Consider the following 22,223-nt stretch of genomic DNA (forward strand, 5'->3'; position numbering starts at 1 on the left):
ACGGGTAGCTTTTGCATAAAAGCATATCACACGATTGAAAACAAAACCAGAGGCATAAACCAGACAAAACAAGGACATTAAGCAAGACAAGACACGCTGATGATGAACGAACCAAACCGTATTCATCTCCATGACAAACAATCCACCTCTTTTAATCTGGACCCTAATGAAAATGAAGTACCCAGTGTTTGTACGTCAACAACTCGCCATCCCCTTTCATCCCCATCCAAACATTCCCTTTAATGCGAGCTTTCAAACGGCCCCATTCCATTTTGATTTACTTGTTTACACATCCTCTATTCAATTATGCATGAATCAGCCAGCAGGAGAGAAAAACACTGTGTTAAAGTCTCACTAGACTTGTTTCACAGCCATTTGGACCTCTGTTTTCATTGCCACGTTAAGTGTACGCCCGCTCATAGCCTGCATCCTAAATGGCACCCTATCCCCTATATAGTGCACTACTTTTACCCAGGGTCCATAAGGCTCTGGTTAAAAGTAGTGCACTATATAGGGAATAAGGTTCCATTGGGGACACAACCATAGTATTCATAATCTCCTCTCTAATTAATACTATTCATAACGGATCCCTCCTCTCTAACAGGTTTTCTGGTTGTTTCATGAGTCTCCAGAGGTTTAAACAGCTTAGAGCGCTGAGGGAGAAAAGCAAACAGTTGTTTTGGGGGGACGTTTTTACACCTCTAATGCTTACTAAATGGAGCGGAGTGAAATGTTTACTAAGAGAGTTGTGTCTCTTGAGTAGGCGTGCATTTCAGTGTCTATGATGAGTATCTTAACAGTAGGACTGTGTCCATCTCTGTCTCAAAGTCATTGAGAGAGAACAAAGGATACAGATAGACAGACAGACTGAAAGTCAATACATAGTCAGAGATAAATGGACAGACAGACTGACAGACTTATTGGAATCTAGGAGCGGGAGTGGACACTGGGCTGGTGACAGTCACACTCACAGTCGCGCACACACACACACACTCTCTGTACCTGATAGAGTGAGCGCACGCTGGGCTGGAACACCATGTTGGTGTTGAGGAGGAAGGATTGCAGCAGGGGCTGGGGGTAGGCAGCCAGCTGGGCCAGTATACCAGTCAGCAGGAGGTTGACATGGAGAGAGTTATCCAGCATGTTCTCCAGACGTGACAACAGCACACTAACAAATGGCCCTACAGGAAGAGAGAAAGAGAGTCTTCACTCAGATTGTCAAACCTGGTTAAAGATCAAGAACAAGCCTTAAAGTAAGGCAGATAATACTTCAATCTACACAGGAAGAGAGAGAGACTTTACTCAGACTGAAGTTTTATCTGTCTTACTTTAAGGCTTGTTATTTAACCAGGTTTGACAGTCTGAGTAAAGCCTCTCTCTCTCTCTCTCTCTCTGAGCCAAATGCATTGTAAGATAACCACGTTGTGATTCTTCAGCAAATTCTTGACACGTGTTAGAGAGCTGACCTTCAAACCTGGTCAAGTTATTGTACAAAAGTAAAGGCTTTTATTTCTGAGAGTGTTGTTTTATCTTACCTGTAAAAGGCACCGAATGGCTCCTAGTGCTCCCACTGCGGAGCTTGGTGTCAAACAGGGACGAGTGCTGCTTCTCCAGCTCTGGCGTATCCATAGAGAAGGAGCTGAAGTCCACCTCGTCCTCCTCCATGGGGGTGACAACAGGATTCCGGAACTCTTTGTCCACCGTTTTCACAGGGCTGCTCCCCCCAGTCCCGGCCTCGTCGCTGCCCAGCGTACGAATCAGCTCCTCATACTGATCCATGAGGTCGTCCCCCACCTCAGTAGCCGAGGGGCTCTGGAGGTTGGAGTTGTGGTCCGCAACATGAGCTTTGACCTCCTTTGACCCCTTTGTGACCTCCGAGCTGTTGACCTCCATGTTGGTGGGATGGAGGGGAAGACTCAGGCCATTGCTGAGGGAGACCTCATCCTTCTCTTGCAGACTGGATTCTTTGAAATGGTCCTCCTCAAGGTTAAATTCTGAGTCCATTTCAGATTCCTCCGATTCCGGTAGTGTCTCCCTGCTGGGTCTGCGGCGATCCACAGTATCGCGGGCGTCCTTCTTTGCCACAAGGTCGTAGACCATGACATCATCCTGGAAGTCGGACTCCTCGATGTAGGAACCCTTAACCAGCATGATGGCAGTCCTCCTCATCTCCTGGATGTGTTTGGGCGGCTCGGCTGCAGTCGGCTGTGGAGGTCTACTACTCTCAGCAGCAGCAGCCTCGGGAGACACCACCGGACCGGCATCATAACTATCGTCCCACTCCAGCTCTAGTTGATTAGTAGGGGCTGGGTCTGTGGTCTGGGGCGGGCAGGGGCGACGAGGCCGTGGATGTGGATGTGACCTCTTGGGGTTGACCGTCTGGGCTTGGCGTCCCCTGGCCCCAGCCTCCTCCAGGGCACTGGGTTGGTACTCCTCTGGAGGGGGGTCCTCTCCATCGTAGGGGGCCGACCACACCTGGCAGGCCCGGGTGCAGCTGCTGATGCCCAGGCGGGCGTTGTAAAGGTAGTGCAGGTAGTTGACGTCCAAGTAGATCTCAGAGCCGATGACGCAGGAGTAACTCGAGCCATCCTCCTCCAAAAAGGTCTCCTTACTCTCTGAAAAACAGACAGAAAGACAGGGAGCACTACAAGTCAGTAATGTATCTAACAGTGACAGACAGACAGACACAGACAGACAAACAGAGAGACAGACAGAGAGAGAGAGAGAGACAGAGAGGAAACAGAACAAGTCAGTGCGATGAATAAGATAACTAATCCTGGCTGACACACTGCGCTGCATGCGCGCTGCATTCACGCACAGCAGAACTAATGACGTTGACAATTAACCACAGGAGGCTAAACTGATGTAATTGAGATTTCATGAGTTGATAAAAACACTTCCTAATAAGGCCTCTTATGTTATTCATCTGACAACATGAGACTTCATGTAAAGATCATACAGAACCATAACTGATGGATGTTTGAATGACTCTTAATAAGGAATAGTAAATGGTTAGGAATAATGCATTATCAATAGAACACGTTCTACTACGGGGATAGGAATAATGCATTATCAATAGAACACGTTCTACTACGGGGATAGGAATAATGCATTATCAATAGAACATGTTCTACTACAGGGATAGGAATAATGCATTATCAATAGAACACGTTCTACTACGGGGATAGGAATAATGCATTATCAATAGAACCACGTTCTACTACGGGGATAGGAATAATGCATTATCAACAGAACACGTTCTACTACGGGGATAGGAATAATGCATTATCAATAGAACACGTTCTACTACGGGGATAGGAATAATGCATTATCAACAGAACACGTTCTACTACGGGGATAGGAATAATGCATTATCAATAGAACACGTTCTACTACGGGGATAGGAATAATGCATTATCAACAGAACACGTTCTACTACGGGGATAGGAATAATGCATTATCAATAGAACACGTTCTACTACGGGGATAGGAATAATGCATTATCAATAGAACACGTTCTACTACGGGGATAGGAATAATGCATTATCAATAGAACACGTTCTACTACGGGGATAGGAATAATGCATTATCAATAGAACACGTTCTACTACGGGGATAGGAACAATGCATTATCAATAGAACATGTTCTACTACGGGGATAGGAATAATGCATTATCAATAGAACATGTTCTACTACGGGGATAGGAATAATGCATTATCAATAGACCATGTTCTACTACGGGGATAGGAATAATGCATTATCAATAGACCATGTTCTACTACGGGGATAGGAATAATGCATTATCAATAGAACATGTTCTACTACGGGGATAGGAATAATGCATTATCAATAGAACATGTTCTACTACGGGGATAGGAATAATGCATTATCAATAGAACATGTTCTACTACGGGGATAGGAATAATGCATTATCAATAGAACATGTTCTACTACGGGGATAGGAATAATGCATTATCAATAGAACATGTTCTACTACGGGGATAGGAATAATGCATTATCAATAGAACATGTTCTACTACGGGGATAGGAATAATGCATTATCAATAGAACATGTTCTACTACGGGGATAGGAATAATGCATTATCAATAGAACACGTTCTACTACGGGTATAGGAATAATGCATTATGAATAGAACACGTTCTACTACGGGGATAGGAATAATGCATTATGAATGGGGATAGGAATAATGCATTATGAATAGAACACGTTCTACTACGGGGATAGGAATAATGCATTATCAATAGAACACGTTCTACTACGGGGATAGGAATAATGCATTATCAATAGAACACATTCTACTACGGGGATAGGAATAATGCATTATCAATAGAACACGTTCTACTACGGGGATAGGAATAATGCATTATGAATAGAACACATTCTACTACGGGGATAGGAATAATGCATTATGAATAGAACACATTCTACTACGGGGATAGGAATAATGCATTATGAATAGAACACATTCTACTACGGGGATAGGAATAATGCATTATGAATAGAACACGTTCTACTACGGGGATAGGAATAATGCATTATCAATAGAACACGTTCTACTACGGGGATAGGAATAATGCATTATGAATAGAACACATTCTACTACGGGGATAGGAATAATGCATTATGAATAGAACACATTCTACTACGGGGATAGGAATAATGCATTATGAATAGAACACATTCTACTACGGGGATAGGAATAATGCATTATGAATAGAACACGTTCTACTACGGGGATAGGAATAATGCATTATCAATAGAACACGTTCTACTACGGGGATAGGAATAATGCATTATCAATAGAACACGTTCTACTACGGGGATAGGAAACTACATTCAGCCACGGGACCATTTTTGTCTGAGCAAATAGGCCAGAAATAATTGTAATAATTTGTACACTACAAATTGACCACAACTAAGCGCGAACAGAGATTGTATCTATCTTTTATTTTTTTGTGGGAATACTTGGGTATTCACAGATTTCCTAGATTAAATCATTTATTTGGTCTTCTTGGGGAGCCAAAAAAGTTCAAACACTTTGGCTGTGTGGTTTGTGTTTTGTTGGTTTTTGGTAAATACCACCTCCACAAATTAAGTCAAAGCGCTCGCCACCAACAATGTTATGACTAGTCGCAACTCAGTGAAGGAACTTTTTGTGTGTTGGAGATTTTGGCTCAGCGTATAGCTCATTGAAGCTGCGATTGTGAATACAGAAGAGAGGGAAGTGTGAATCAGATTGGGATCAAATGTGATCTTAATTCGTTTCGCCTACTCAGACTAAGCTGCAGCACATGGCCTAAAATCCCAAACACAAATATTCAGGCCACTTGAAACAAAGGAAACTAGATTATCTATCTCTCGACCTATAATAATGAAACCCATTGTTAAAATCCTTCAGAAGTAACAGTTTATTCTCTGAGAATCATTGAGGCATTCAAAAGATCACCTTCAAATAGAAAGCAACTGGTTAAATAGGGGGTTAATTCCACTTTACTTCTGCATGTGGCATGTTACACTGTCTTGTCCTAGTGATAGGCATATATAAAGTACAGAACCAGCTAGAAATCTCCAGTGAACCTATCTTACCCATGGTGCCAGTGTTAGGACTGTTGTCTGTACCCTTTGACCAGAGGATGGAGTCCAGCTGTCTGAGGGGTGGGGGGCTGTGTTCGGGGGAGCAGCAGGAGGGTGTGAGCGCCAGGATCTTAGCGGCCGACACAGAGTAGAAATCTCTCTCCTTCACCACGCGTCTCTGGCTCAGCATCATGTGATTACAGGGGATCAGGTACCTGGAGAACCAGAGGAGGGGGATAGATCCTGTTAGGGAGCCCCAGTAGGGGGAACTGAGACTGGGGTTAGGAGGAGGACGGGGGGTTATGGTTGTACCAAGAAATGCAGATGGGTCGGTGTTTGGGTGTTAAGGAGTAAAAGCGGAGTAAGGGCTCATCACATGGTAAATCAATCGGCTGTACCATGATTTACAGTAAGACAATGAGGCTTAGCTGAGAGGAGAAACTGAATTTGTAAGTGTGTGTGTGTACACTTCAACTAGGTATACAGAGAAAGACATCATACACCCCAAATGTTCCATATAATATCATCATGAACATGCATAGAACATGGAACAGGCCCCACCCACTCACCTCAAGATGAGCTGCAGCATCACATCCTCACAGTACAGTCCAATGAGAGTCTGGAACAGCGCCAGAGACACAGTACCCAGCTGGAAAACACCAAGAAGATAAACATCACAAGATGAAACAAAGGCCTCAGAGGACCGGAATACATCACAGGGCTGGATTAACAAGTAAGGGATTACCAAGGCTGAATTTCAAAATGGCTGCCTGTGGCGCGTGGCATCATACCTGTTTAAATGTTGCAGTGACCATGGACAGCCTGAAGTCACAGCTTTTGATGATACTTGTTTAGTAAGTATCCCTGATGCAACTTCACTTAGTTGGCATGTAACCAGCTAATACTGCCCCTAGGTCCTTAATGAGTTATATTTTAGGCATGGTGTATGTCTTGATTAGGTTGGATTGTGTGGAAACAGGTGTATGCCTATCTGTCGGAGTTGCTGACAGCTGAATAATGATAAGTGTAGGGAAATGTCTGTCCATTTGAGGGTTTGGACCAAGAGTGAGTCGACCTGGCCAAGGCTTTCGACTCTGTCAATCACCGTATTCTTATCGGCAGACTCAACAGCCTTGGTTTCTCAAATGACTGCCTCGCCTGGTTCACCAACTACTTCTCAGATAGAGTTCAGTGTGTCAAATCGGAGGGCCTGTTGTCCGGACCTCTGGCAGTCTCTATGGGGGTGCCACAGGGTTCAATTCTCGGGCCGACTCTTTTCTCTGTATATATCAACGATGTCGCTCTTGCTGCGGGTTATTCCCTGATCCACCTCTACGCAGACAACACCACTCTGTATACATCTGGCCATTCTTTGGACACTGTGTTACCAAACCTCCAAACGAGCTTCAATGCCATACAACACTCCTTCCGTGGCCTCCAACTGCTCTTAAACGCTAGTAAAACTAAATGCATGCTTTTCAACCAATCGCTGCCCGCACTTGCCCGACTAGCATCACTACTCTGGACGGTTCTGACTTAGAATATGTGGACAACTACAAATACCTAGGTGTCTGGCTAGACTGTAAACATCTCCAATCCAAAATCAAATCTAGAATCGGCTTCCTATTTCGCAACAAAGCCTCTTTCACTCACGCTGCCAAACATACCCTCGTAAATCTGACTATCCTACCGATCCTCGACTTCGGCTATGTCATTTACAAAATAGCCTCCAAAACTCTACTCAGCAAACTGGATGCAGTCTATCACAGTGCCATCCGTTTTGTCACCAAAGCCCCATATACCACCCACCACTGCGACCTGTATGCTCTCATCGGCTGGCCCTCGCTACATATTCGTCGCCAGACCCACTGGCTCCAGGTCATCTATAAGTCTTTGCTAGGTAAAGCTCGCCTTATCTCTGCTCACTGGTCACCATAACAACACCCACCCGTAGCACGCACTCCAGCAGGTATATCTCACTGGTCATCCCCAAAGCCAACACCTCCATTGGCCGCCTTTCCTTCCAGTTCTCTGCTGCTAATGACTGGAACAAATTGCAAAAAAAAAAAAAAAAATCACTGAAGCTGGAGACTTATATCTCCCTCACTAACTTTAAGTATCAGCTATCTGAGCAGCTTACCAATCGCTGCAGCTGTACACAGCCCATATGCAAATAGCCCATCCAATCTACCTACCTCATCCCCATATTGTTTTTTACTCTTTTGCACACTAGCATTTCTACTTGCACATCATCATCTGCACATCTATCACTCCAGTGTTCATTTGCTAAATTATAATTACTTCGCTACTATGGCCTATTTATTGCCTTACCTCCTTACGCCATTTGCACACACTGTATATAGACTTTTTCTATTGTGTTATTGACTGTACGTTTGTTTATTCCATGCGTAACTCTGTGTTGTCCTTTTCAAAACCATCAATGTTAAATGGGCTACAGGTATCAGAGAAGTGTTGTTTTCTACCCTGTAGAGTACAAATCAGCCCAGGAGCGTTTTTCACAGTTGAGTAGTGCTGTGAAGAGAGCACTTGAACGTTTCAATTGACAAGCCTCTGTTTGATGTTAATGAATGAAGCCTTCCCCCTGTTTGAACTAGACATTACATTTCCTAATATTTACTTGCCTTGTATCATCAGTCCAACGACTAATTAGATAGTTATTGCGCATTGCCATGGCAACAATCTGCTGTCTTTGATACTGACATTTTAAATATTCATTTAAATTATTAGGAAACAGCCTCTGGGGAAACTATTTATCTCCAAAACAAGTCTCAGTTATTTTAAACATGACTCACACAGCATAGCAGCAAGATTCACAGATAACTTTCTGAAGGATCTCATTCATGTCAGGTTGAGACGGCCTGGCTATCTACTAAGTGTTACTAGGAGACTGTAGGTTGAAATATGCACAGCACTCAATATGTTTTGCAACTGTATGTGTGCGGTTGTGTGTATTTGTGAGTGCTAGCACGAAGGCTCCCGGATCTGAAAAGGGAGGTTGACACGTGCTGAGCAGGTGCTTCAGCCTGCAGACTCCCTCCCGTAGCTGGTGTGTTGATGTGGCTGACCAGCGTGTCCAGGATGTGGACGTTACCTGGTGTGTTGATGTGGCTGACCAGCGTGTCCAGGATGTGGACGTTACCTGGTGTGTCGATGTGGCTGACCAGCGTGTCCAGGAAGTGGACGTTACCTGGTGTGTCGATGCGGCTGACCAGCGTGTCCAGGAAGTGGACGTTACCTGGTGTGTCGATGCGGCTGACCAGCGTGTCCAGGATGTGGACGTTACCTGGTGTGTCGATGCGGCTGACCAGCGTGTCCAGGATGTGGACGTTACCTGGTGTGTCGATGCGGCTGACCAGCGTGTCCAGGATGTGGACGTTACCTGGTGTGTCGATGCGGCTGACCAGCGTGTCCAGGATGTGGACGTTACCTGGTGTGTCGATGCGGCTGACCAGCGTGTCCAGGATGTGGACGTTACCTGGAAGGGTGTGTTGATGCGGCTGACCAGCGTGTCCAGGATGTGGACGTTACCTGGAAGGGTGTGTTGATGCGGCTGACCAGCGTGTCCAGGATGTGGACGTTACCTGGAAGGGTGTGTTGATGCGGCTGACCAGCGTGTCCAGGATGTGGACGTTCTCGTGGCGGTGGAGGAGGATGAAGGAGAGGAAGGTCTGCAGCAGGACCGGCTCTGACACCGACCGCACGAACAGGTCCAGATAGGCCGTGGTAGTCATCACCTCCTCCAGGGTCAGCTAGAGAGAAACACACAACCATCAGTAGGCTGGATACAAATACGCTGCATCCTTCCTTCCAATCTTCCTGGAAGTAGTGACTGATCTGACATTGATCTGGAATGGTGGATGTAATACTGTGCGATCCATGCTGTGTTTATACTGACCTTGTGGAGGGCCGGTGCCAACACAGGCACCAGAAAGCCATTGTAGATGTAGCTGACCAGCTGGTCCCTGATGCTGGGGTGAGCCACCTGAATGACTGCATTGCAGAACTCCAGTGAGTTGAGGAACTGGACCAGGGTGGGCATATGTAGCCAGTCCTCTCTGTGGAGGCAGTGCCACTCCTCACTGGGCACCTCCAGCTTGGTGGGCAGAGACGAGTAGAGACCGCTCAGCCCCGTGGCCAGCACCTAGAGGAGGGGGAGAGGAGAGAGAGACACATTTAGTGGAACCCCTTCAAGTAGGCTATTGCTTACTTACACCATATAAACTGTACACTGTGGTCTGGTATCACGAGTACGCAACCAAGTTGCTGGGAATAACTAGGATCTGATATTATTGTGTTTCCTTTCATCTTTGCATGAGTTTCCTTTTGTGCATGTGAAAGATAACTATCCATGACTTTGCACAAAGGGCTCAAATGCCTTGGCAGGATAGAGCGATGCCCTCTGAACCAGGGAACTGAATGGGCCTCTGTTCTGTCTTCCTGGTACAGGTATATCCCGGTCTCTCCATTGGCTTATACAGACAGTAGAAAGCTAGGCAGGTAATCCTGTGACAAAGAGGTATTGTAGCCTGCTCCTGCTGTGCAATTACGTCAAATACTATTACATAACTGGTTATCATCCATGCAGCCTGAACAGTCTCTCCACGGTACAGGTGAGATTGAAAAAAATTCTGTTGGCACTGCCAAGCTAGATAGTCAGTTCACAACGGCTTAACAGAAGTGTTTGATAGTGAAGATACTAGTCGCAACAGGACAAGTGTTCTGTGGGGGATACTGTAAAAACATTCAGATGGGCTGACTGGTGCGTTGAGGATTACACTTTAGAGAGTTATAGCTAATGATATACAGTATACATTAAATATGAGCATTGAGCAACATACATTAATTATGAGTGGGGAAGTGTGTGGCACAAATGACTTTTATGCATTGATGTGTTCACTCTGGCTTCACTCTTAGTGGTTTTTATGGCGCAGATATAAATGATGTTTTCCCCTTCCATGCTTTGAGCTGTACTGTATGTTATAAATCTACCAAGTCCCTTCTCTTCATGGTCTCACACGCAAACAACTAGTGTGTGAATCTATGCATGTGATAGGTCAGCTTCTTTGAGACCTTAACGCACAAGAAGCTTCATCCCCCCTCCCCCTCCCTCAAAGCTGAAAGCGAGTGGAGAAAGGCAGCATTACTAAAATGACCTCTAGTTAATAAAAAAAAAATGTAACTAGGCAAGTCAGTTAAGAACAAATTCTTATTTACAATGACGGCCTACCGGGGAACAGTGGGTTAACTGCCTTGTTCAGGGGCAGAACGACAGATTTTTACCTTGTCAGCTCGGGGATTCGATCCAGCAACCTTTCGGTTACTGGCCCAACGCTCTAACCATTAGGTTAACCGCTGATTTACCTCTAGTTGATTTACTGGTTGCCCGGCTTCATCAATAACAATGGGCATTGACGTATGGCTGTGTGATTTTAGAGTTACCATCCAAAAGCAAGTGATTTCCCTGGTGAGCTAATGCATCAAGATGGTGGCATGGTATTCTCATCAACAACACAGGTCAAAGTTACTACATCAGTCTAGTGCAAATCGATTAACATCATTTCTAATCATGGACTTAAGTGTTCATCCATTTTGTTTCATCAAACTAATATTTTTTAAATAGTTTACATTTTAAATATACAGTCTAAGATGTGTATAAATAATTTTTACAGCTGGGCTGAGTTTAGCCTTTTAATAACATGGGTGTGTTGCCTGTTACATTATCAAAAGCATATGAATACCACACGTTTAACATACAACAGCTCCACTCTCCCTCGACCTCCTTTATTATGCATACAGTAGGCGAAGCATATTTGGGCTATGAATATCATACACCTATCAGGGGACAAAGAGAGGTCAGGGATATTAACTTGTCTGGTAGTTGGTACAATGAGTTAATAGGACATTGAGTCAAGGGCAGAACAATCATCCATATGACATGTATACAGAGGAGATAGAGAGAGAGGAGAGAGGGGGGGGGGGGGCAAAGTCTAAACAAAGAGAACAAGAGAAGGGCAAAGGGACAGTGAGACCTAAGAAACCGAAATACAGAGCCATAAAACGAGAGTCACAAATCACAGACAGAACGTGAACGAGACCAAAAGGAGCAAGACAACAGTATCATAAAGACAGACACATCTCCTCACCGGACAAAAGTAGGTGTTCTCTGCGATGTGCTGGGCCACGCGCTGGTTCTCTGCAGACAGTGACATGATGAGGAGCAGGGCGTCCCGGGCCTGCTGGCCCACCAGGCCCTCCCGGTGGATGAAGGGGATCAGTAGGGAGAAGATCAGGAAGTTGGCTGCACCCTGGTCCTCGCTGTAACAATAATCATCCTCATAATTGATGGGATTTCTATAGAGCTTTTCCAGTATCTCAAAGCGCTTTATATTGTAAGGCGAGAAACTCACCTGGTATGGAAGAAGAGCTCCAGAACAGACTGGTCCTTGGCCAGGACACAGCACAGTTGGTTGAGTAATGACACCAGCTCAGCCTCCACCTCCGGGCCAGCTGTCCCCGAGCACGACGACAGGAGCATCATTAAGGGTCGTAACACAGGTTTGTGGTGCAGTAAGGGCTGCCGCGCCTGGCCCACAATCATCTCGTACATCTTAGAAAAAGGAGATTACTTTATTGTCAGTTGTCACTGAGATGTGTCTTTTTCCTTAATCCCACCCCCCCGAGACACCCTCCTCACCCTCTGCCAGATTTCCCTGTCAGACCAGGGATTCAACCCCCTCAAACCCTCCAGTTACCGACCACCGTCTCTAACATCTACACCTACCTTGAGCTGCTCCAGTTTCATTTCATCAGTAAACTGTCGTCTCAGGCTCCACAGGAAGAGCCTCTCCATGACGTTCTCCATCACCACAAACTCCAGGATGGGTCCCATGGCTCCCGCCTGGCCGGCGTCCTCCTCCATGAGCAGGAACAGCATGTGTTCCACGTAGTTCTGCACCGCGCTGGCCTCGTCCCCCGGGATGGGCCCGCCGAAACGCATGGGGCCGCCGCTGGAGAGGCCGATGACACCAAGGGCAGCCATGTTGCTGCTGGTGTTGCTGCGGAGAGGATCATGCTTCTCCAGGATCTTTACCACCTGAAGGGACAACGGGGAAGGTACAGGGTTATGTCCATAGAAATTAATATAGTACCTGTAAATCTGTGGTAATTTCACAAGGAAGAAGAGTTAGTTCTCACAGTGAACTGAATATTGTCTTTGGTCAACTTGAAGTTTATTCGATAACCTCGATAGAGCAAGGTTAAATAAATCAACTAACAATAGAGACACAAAGCTATTACAGTATGCCATTGCTACTGTCATCGTAACAGTTGAAATCAAATTAGCAAGTTATTTCATCGCATGTACACCAGGGTATAAGACAAACTCTCGCAAACTCTGCCAAAGTGCTTACAATGATGTTCAGGCTAAATTAGATTGAGTGAAACATGTTGGTTTGTTATGTTGGTAATATTCTCTCGGGAGGACTCATAAGTGACAGTTAATAATCATCATCAGACAGCCTGCTGCTGCCATTATTGATCTAGATGAACACAACAGTCTCTATCACAAGAGGAAGATCTGAGAGAGAATACAACTCAAGTCCTACGGGAAATAAATTGGGGAAAGCTGATGCATCGTTTGTGATTTTACGAAGATTACATTTGCCTGAGTCATGTCAATATAATATCTCAAGCCCAGGCAGTTACAATTGTGTATAAATTGGGTTTGTGGTGTTCCAATTCCACTGTTGCCTGCGTAATTCTGTACTGAAATGTAAATGGACAACCACAAATCAAGTGACATCGCATTTATATTGAACCATAAACAAAATGAACCCGGACAGCGACATGCACATAATATAAATATATTGATGGTAAATCAGCTTGATATGAAAGTGTATAAGGCTGTTTTGTCCTCTATATGCATGTGTCTTAGTGTGCAGATAGTCAGTCCCTCTCTAGTAGGACCTCCCTACATAAGCCTCACTAATGAATATAGGACTGTGTTCAGTTGGCCACAATGCATGAAAAAAGTTCTGTTGCCTGGCAAAAACAAAAATCTGTCTTCTCATTGGACAGGTTCAGGTAGTACCTCCCTGTTTCACTATTTTTCAAAACATTCCTTTAATGAACACAACCCAGACATGGGAGGAACCATTCATAGAGCCACAACAATGAGCTCACTGTCCCCACCAGGCCCTGCTACCATGGCGATGGGAAGTCCACTGAGAGCAGAGGGAGAGCCAGACTGGCTGACTGAGACAGAGCCCCCAGGTGACTGATTGATCCAGGCATGATAGCACGATAACCGCACAGGGTGAGTGAAGATAACCGCACAGGGTGAGTGAAGATAACCGCACAGGGTGAGTGAAGATAACCGCACAGGGTGAGTGAAGATAACCGCACAGGGTGAGTGAAGATAACCGCACAGGGTGAGTGAAGATAACCGCACAGGGTGAGTGAAGATAACCGCACAGGGTGAGTGAAGATAACCGCACAGGGTGAGTGAAGATAACCGCACAGGGTGAGTGAAGATAACCGCACAGGGTGAGTGAAGATAACCGCACAGGATGAGTGAAGATAACCGCACAGGGTGAGTGAAGATAACCGCACAGGATGAGTGAAGATAACCGCACAGGATGAGTGAAGATAACCGCACAGGGTGAGTGAAGATAACCGCACAGGATGAGTGAAGAGAGGAAAGGAAGAGGGAGGGGAGTAGTAATGGGTGTCTTATTAAAGTTGCCACTTCCTTCACTCATGTCTGTCTACAATCCTGTCGGGTATTTCTGGTGTAACAAATAGCTTTGAGGACATAGCTGGGTAACACAGTAGGACTATAGATGATCAAGTGGCCTTTTCTAACCACTGACTGGACTGACTAATAATACATGGAGGTGATGGAGGCATGGAGCCGTCAGGATAATGGATAACATGTACTGGTACATAGAGATAAATCAATATAGTTCCCTTTGTGCACTGGTATCTGTATAGAACCATAGTGAGATGAAACAAACTGTTGCCCAGAACATATTATGCTGTCCTGGGCAACCCACTACACTGAGTGGATAACATCCAGCTCTCTCAGACATCCTAACAAAAGGACAGTGATTTCACAGGGGTCTGGAGAGGGAGAGATAAGGCTGAAGCCATTGACTGTCAATGAAAGTCTACCTATTTTTCTGAAATGTCAACAGTTTTCCTCAATACAGGGTCCCGGGGGGTGCCTACTTAGCAGGCTGGGCTTTTCCAGGAATTCTAAGACCCAAACTCAATAGCACTCCTATCAGGCTATTAATTAGCCAAAACGTAGCAATTAAGACTCAGCTGGAGCCGTATTGTAGTGCCAACTTGCCTGCAGAGATGGTCAAAGATCTATAAAATGTCCTATATTTCAGAATATGATTCTGTTGAAACCCTTAACAGTGCACTTCACAGGCCTAACATTTATATTATCCCATAGAGCGGCGCACATTTGGCCCAGAGTCGTCCTAGTTCGGGTTTGGCCGGTGTAGGCCGTAATTGTAAATAAGAATTTGTTCTTAACCTACTTGCCTAGTTAAATAAAGGTTACAAATAAATAAAAATGATAAATGCTAAGAATGATACACAAAAATGAAACAGATTGAACATAATAATTTCAGGCCTCTTGGTGTTACTGTGTTGTTACTGTGTTGTCACTGTTCTACGTCCAGCAACGTGAGCTCCAACCCCATTTTACAGGAAATTATGTTTGTGTTTCCAGGCCTTACTGTATTCTATTCTCTGTAGCTGAGAGGGGTGGAGACTCCTGCCAACTCCCTCCCACTGGGGTGAACTGAGGCTGAATAGAGAAGGGAGGAGCTAGTAGACAGTCATTATTTCAGTTACATACTGTAGCCGTTCAGTTACCACAATGAGGTCTGGGGCTGAGAGGGTTCACGTTCATGGGCGGGATTGTAGGAGTTTAGGTTGTAGGATTTAGGAAATGTTTGTGTTATAGGTTCTGCGGTGGGGTTTGGAGTTATGGTTCCAATTAGAAGAGTTTGTGTTTTAAGAGTTTGAGGAAGAGCTTCTGGGTTAAAGTGATTGGGCTACAATGATATGCATTTAGTGTTCTGAGGGTTTGAGTTAGGGTCCGGGTTCCACGAGATTGAGCTATACAAGTTAAATGAGAGTTTTGAGCTGAAGTTATATCTAAGGTTACAGACAGAGTTGTGGTTGTGTTTACCTGTGCCCAGTGGTTCTTGAACACGATCATGCAGGTCTCTGGGTCCACCCCTTTCAGGACCAGGGCCTCCCCCTGTCTGCCATCCCTGTTTCCGTTGGCAACCATGGAGGCCATCATCATGGTGACCAGATCTAGTGTGGGTTAAACCATTACGCAGGACGGAGAGGGGTAGTGGGGGAGAGTCCTCACTGGAGACCGGCTGAGACCACTTGCACAGGGGTGTGAGGGAACACTGGGGATCTGCAGAACACAGAAAACATCATGTCATCATACTGTACATGCAGATGGAGAATCAGTAGTTTGTCATTGTTCAAACCTATAACAATACATACAATGCCATACTGTAGTAGTAGCTGACAGATTAAGACTACTGTTAGCACAGGACAGATTAAGACTACTGTAGCCATAGGACAGATTCAGGGTGATTGATTGGGACATACTGTACAGTTGACCACTAGCCAAATAAACCACACAAACACTGCAGCAGCCTGCAACACGGTCTTCTCTCCCCCTGGATTCACAGCAGCTAGGCATGTGAGAGACAAGAGGGGGAAAACAATGACAGGGCACAGGCAGAGAGGAAGAGAGCGAGCGAGAGGGGGAGACACTCAGCCGGTGGCACAACCCATGCCCTCTATTCCTCAGCTCGACAAGTGCCTGCCAAAATGCTTACCCAGGGAAAAGTGGTGATCGCTTTGTAATAATATAAGCCATTTAGCAGACGCTTTTTTCCAAAGCGGCGTACAGTCGTGCTCGCATACATTTGTAAGTATGGGCGGTCCCGGGAATTGAACCCACTATGCTGGCGTTGCAAGATCCATGCTCTAGCAACTGAGCTACAGAGGACCACAGAGTTACAGACGTAACGCCTCGCTAGTACGCTACAATGCACAGTGAATTCCATAAGGTCCCAGTGACACCACTTTCATCACTCACTCATCTTGTGACACCAGAAGAGATTATGACGCATGACAATAGAGTGTGTATCACCAGCTAGTGGGCCCGCGAGAACTAATAAAACACCATTCTTTCCATGAATGGTCTGGAACTGTTTTGGTATGTAAAATATGTTGACTTTGTCTGTAGCCTAAAGTTATGTTGATTCTGTTGGTTCTAGCTCTGTCCAGAAGCGCCTGAGAAAATGTGTGTCCCTCACATATCTAGAGAGTGAGGTCAGGTGTTCGTTTCTCACACTGCTCGTCAGTCGGGAACCAAAATAATGATTAAAAGTACTAAAAATAACTTGTCTGTCAAGACACTGCAGAACTATTCCAGCCTTAGAGTTTAACTGCTACACACTTAGACCTGTATCCCCACAGATTGAAATAAAACACAAATATATTCTCCATGCTTATACCAGCACCGATGGAATTTGCAATGCACAGAGCCACTGGGAACTTAATTATGTGTCTGTGACAGTCAGATAACAATAGGTGCAAGCCAGGGTTATTTGTTGCTTCCCTTGTAAAGGAGGTGATTGTACAGGAAAGAGGACCATTGCTGCAAACAAAAGCTAGGCTATCTGCTAACATGGTGTAGTGCAACAGGCCATCTCCCTCCCCGCCCCAGTCCCTGCTCAGGTCAGTTATAAATAGGACTATAACTCAGGACGGAGGATATTTGGATTCTATTATCTTCCTAGAATCCCATGTTTCCGTTCCTCCGGGGACAGTGAACGGAGACTATGGCGGTTCTGAGAATCAGATGATTTTCATTCTAGATTCTAGTGCCATGTGATGTCATTGGCCAAGTACCCACATCGGATGGGCGTAATTCTGAGAACAACTGATGGCATGGATATAATCTGTTGAACAACAGATCAAACTTTGAAGACTTGATAACAGACTAACAATTGGGACTGACTAGACAGTAAATTTAAAAACTGGGCTACCGACTCAACCTGGCAAAAATGCAAACAAACGCACAATACCTAGTTAGCCGTTGCTCGGTACTAGCATATAATCAACCAGGTCAGTAAACACCATTTTAGGACAATGTCTTCTATTGAAGACGTCTGCTTCCTACAGCGTACAATAACAATACATGAATTGCAGCCATGCACTGCAGGAGTTCAACTGTAACCCTCCTGCTGGAAGCAGAAGCAGCTGCAGACCGTCAGACCACAATGACCAATTAGAGATCAGAAAGGCTGCCCCTCAAACGGCCTCTCAACCAATCACGGCCAAGTCAAACTTTTTTTTGAATGGTTTCGACCCACTTGAAGAGGAGAGACTCAACAACCAACCACAGAGCTTGGCCCAACAGAGAGACACTGAAACACTCATGCTAAAGCTAAACACATCTGTTTTTAGTTAACACAGGGAACGTGCCTTATAGGAATGCATGAGGCAGGGTCACCCAGGACAGAAATCGCTGAAATTCCTACCTCTGTTTCACCATGGTTGCTCGTCCTGTATCGACAATACAGAATGTCCCCTCTTTACATCCAGACACACCCAGTCCTGTGGAGATAGAGAGAGAGGGAAAAGTCTAACTTTGACACAAAAGTAACGTGGTACGGAGCAGTGGAATGACTGGAGACTAGAGCTATGTGAGGAAGTGACTGGACGATGTGAGTAAGCGGCTCAGAACACCACTGACTGTAGAGAGAGAGAGGGGGAGTAACATACAGAGAGAAAGAGGGAGTAACACAGAGAGAAAGAGAGCAATCCAACGACCCCCGCCACATCCACACACACTAAACAAGCATGGAGACAAAGGTGCCAAACTACAAACTAACATCTTCTGAAAGAACATAATAAATGTCATCATCATTTGTTGAATAATCATGCTACTGTTCACTCCAATTAGAGTTGTGATATAATTGGCGTCTCTGGTCAACCATGAGTCCCCCTCTCCTCCCTTTACATGCTATGACCTCTGACACGGTCACACTGAGGCACCATGGGAAACCTGTCACAACATCTTACAGCGCGCAGAAAGACTTTACTTCTACGATGTAACCACTGACCACACTCTTAGAGGGAGGCGCGATCACGGAAGTCCACACACGTCAAATAAAACACAAGCTAAAACATTCTAGGCATTCTCGACCCCACCGACAACCATACAAAATGCACCGCACACCAGTCATGTCCAAGTCGACTTACTCTGTAGCGACAACTCTGAAATGTTTCCCTGAAGATCGTATCGGCATGATGTATTGTAAACATTAACCGCAGTCGGAGCTCAGTGTTTTTGTGTGTGCCCCCCACCCAGCCATAAAACACCCATTCCGCTGCCCAGACTGTGGCTGTAGTTCCTCAAGGGACCTGCTCCACCTATGGAGGGGAAGTGGGGGTCCTGGTCCAGCTGGGTCAACGCAAACAGAGAGGGGAGGGGAAAGGAGGAGAGAGGGTGTTCTCTAAAGGAATCCACACCTCCATTCATTCTCACACCCTCTACTCTCCCATATAGATAAGCCATAAAGCACTAAACCTCTCAAGTACAGATTTGTAACAAGTTCTTAGTTTCACACTAAAAAGCACCACTATACTGCTGCACTGCTACCAACAAGACCCATAACTGGACACAAACAACTCACCAAATACCACATTCTCAAAGCTCAGCTTCTTCCTATAACAAGCACTCTTCTCATGGAGTCTGTTGTGAAGACACAACATACTGGAGACAGTGGGAGATATTTTTACAGTCCTCTGCTTAGTGTCCCAGCCAGATGCACGACCCCAAATTATAGGGTGGAGAGAGAGACAGTAGTAGCAGTCTGTCGGGTTCCTCCAGTTGGCTGCATCTCGGTCTTAATGCCACAGTAATACATCCTCTCCTTCCACAGACAGACACATTACCTCACCAGAGTCTGTGTCCTCAACCTCATGGGGTCAAAACAGGCCTGGTGGTAGATTAGTGTTGTACTTTTATAGTGGTTAACCTACCTAACCTGGACTCAGACAACAATGCACTGGCAACTACTGTGTCCTGGAATCAAACTGAAGATTATGTTTGTATCTTGGTTTCCTCTTAATATGGTTGGAGTATGACGGAGTGCCTTTTAAACTTCACTACAGGGCTAATGTGTCCCTGTATAGCTCAGTACTGTCTGTAGCTTAACACTCCTGCATATTATATCCAGGCTGTATCACAACCGGCTGTCGTTCAGAGTCCCATAGGGTGGCACACAATTGACCCAGCGTTGTCCGGGTTTGGCCGGTGTAGGCCAACATTGTAATTGTTCTTAACTGCCTAGCTACATAACGGTTCCATTTAAAAAAAAATGTATATCCTCCCAGTCCCAGTACATTAAGAGGTAACTCTACAGTGTGCCAAGCCTTCAGACTGTGAGCGACCTCGAAAATAGAGTCAGTCAGTGATGAGCAATGTTGACCTCTTTAACCCATCCTAAATTCGTTTTTCATTCCTGTTATAGGAAGCTACTTTTTTGTATTAAATTATGCTGGGATTGACACTGAGTCATTCTAAAAACAAATTATAATCCCAGGAAATTAGAGGTCAAAAATGTATGACTACAGACTCCACACTGCACACCAGTTGCCGAAAACACCAACAACTAGTAACTAATCTGAGACACTGGAGACAGAAATGTAGCTACTCCCCTCAGTACTTCCTTTCTATGAGAAAAACATGACCTAAATTACACACACGCCCCTACTGTAACCTCACTGCATAGTGCACTGCAGTTGGAAGACATATTGACGATACTACTGTATTGCCTGGAGAGGAGATGCTCCACTTGCTCAAAATAGAGCCCAGCAACATACTGTCAAGTCTGAAATAGAGCCCAGCAGCATACTGTCAAGTCTGAAATAGAGCCCAGCAACATACTGTCAAGTCTGAAATAGAGCCCAGCAACACACTGTCAAGTCTGAAATAGAGCCCAGCAACACACTGTCAAGTCTGAAATAGAGCCCAGCAACAAACTGTCAAGTCTGAAATAGAGCCCAGCAACATACTGTCAAGTCTGAAATAGAGCCCAGCAACATACTGTCAAGTCTAAAATAGAGCCCAGCAACATACTGTCAAGTCTGAAATAGAGCCCAGCAACACACTGTCAAGTCTGAAATAGAGCCCAGCAACACACTGTCAAGTCTGAAATAGAGCCCAGCAACACACTGTCAAGTCTGAAATAGAGCCCAGCAACATACTGTCAAGTCTGAAATAGAGCCCATCAGCACACTGTCAAGTCTGAAATAGAGCCCAGCAGCACACTGTCAAGTCTGAAATAGAGCCCAGCAACATACTGTCAAGTCTGAAATAGAGCCCAGCAACATACTGTCAAGTCTGAAATAGAGCCCAGCAACACACTGTCAAGTCTGAAATAGAGCCCAGCAACATACTGTCAAGTCTGAAATAGAGCCCAGCAACATACTGTCAAGTCTGAAATAGAGCCCAGCAACATACTGTCAAGTCTGAAATAGAGCCCAGCAGCATACTGTCAAGTCTGAAATAGAGCCCAGCAGCACACTGTCAAGTCTGAAATAGAGCCCAGCAGCACACTGTCAAGTCTGAAATAGAGCCCAGCAACATACTGTCAAGTCTGAAATAGAGCCCAGCAACATACTGTCAAGTCTGAAATAGAGCCCAGCAACATACTATCAAGTCTGAAATAGAGCCCAGCAACATACTGTCAAGTCTAAAATAGAGCCCAGCAACATACTGTCAAGTCTGAAATAGAGCCCAGCAACATACTGTCAAGTCTGAAATAGAGCCCAGCAACATACTGTCAAGTCTGAAATAGAGCCCAGCAACATACTGTCAAGTCTGAAATAGAGCCCAGCAACATACTGTCAAGTCTGAAATAGGGCACCACTTCTATAAAGAGGAGCACCAGGGAGATGGGGCACCACTTCTATAAAGAGGAGCACCAAGGAGATGGGGCACCACTTCTATAAAAGAGGAACACCAAGGAGATGGGGCACCACTTCTATAAAGAGGAGCACCAGGGAGATGGGGCACCACTTCTATAAAGAGGAGCACCAAGGAGATGGGGCACCACTTCTATAAAGAGGAGCACCAAGGAGATGGGGCACCACTTCTATAAAGAGGAGCACCAAGGAGATGGGGCACCACTTCTATAAAGAGGAGCACCAAGGAGATGGGGCACCACTTCTATAAAGAGGAGCACCAGGGAGATGGGGCACCACTTCTATAAAGAGGAGCACCAAGGAGATGGGGCACCACTTCTATAAAGAGGAGCACCAAGGAGATGGAGCACCACTTCTATAAAGAGGAGCACCAGGGAGATGGAGCACCACTTCTATAAAGAGGAGCACCAAGGAGATGGAGCACCACTTCTATAAAGAGGAGCACCAGGGAGATGGAGCACCACTTCTATAAAGAGGAGCACCAAGGAGATGGAGCACCACTTCTATAAAGAGGAGCACCAGGGAGATGGGGCACCACTTCTATAAAGAGGAGCACCA

At 45.4% G+C, this 22,223-nt stretch overlaps 1 protein-coding gene across 2 annotated transcripts in view; it reads right to left on the reverse strand.

Annotated features, from left to right (window-relative positions):
* Positions 1-22,223, reverse strand: part of LOC120053042 (protein FAM160A1-like) — a 37,545-nt gene that overhangs the window by 5,159 nt on the left and 10,163 nt on the right. Inside the window, exons 2-12 of one of the 2 annotated variants that reach the window (XM_039000292.1) lie at positions 18,212-18,287; positions 15,826-16,065; positions 12,400-12,711; positions 12,026-12,225; positions 11,762-11,933; positions 9,514-9,759; positions 9,200-9,367; positions 6,167-6,246; positions 5,610-5,812; positions 1,536-2,615; positions 1,003-1,181 (exon numbers count right to left, since the gene is read on the reverse strand). In XM_039000292.1, the coding sequence (XP_038856220.1) occupies positions 1,003-1,181; positions 1,536-2,615; positions 5,610-5,812; positions 6,167-6,246; positions 9,200-9,367; positions 9,514-9,759; positions 11,762-11,933; positions 12,026-12,225; positions 12,400-12,711; positions 15,826-15,945 (2,760 nt within the window). In that variant the 5' untranslated portion in view covers positions 15,946-16,065; positions 18,212-18,287. The remainder of the gene's footprint in view (positions 1-1,002; positions 1,182-1,535; positions 2,616-5,609; positions 5,813-6,166; positions 6,247-9,199; positions 9,368-9,513; positions 9,760-11,761; positions 11,934-12,025; positions 12,226-12,399; positions 12,712-15,825; positions 16,066-18,211; positions 18,288-22,223) is intronic. The other variant, XM_039000293.1, reaches the window with a different exon arrangement.

This window comes from Salvelinus namaycush, chromosome 8 (assembly GCF_016432855.1).
Source record: "Salvelinus namaycush isolate Seneca chromosome 8, SaNama_1.0, whole genome shotgun sequence".
In the NCBI taxonomy this organism is placed as follows: domain Eukaryota; kingdom Metazoa; phylum Chordata; class Actinopteri; order Salmoniformes; family Salmonidae; genus Salvelinus; species Salvelinus namaycush.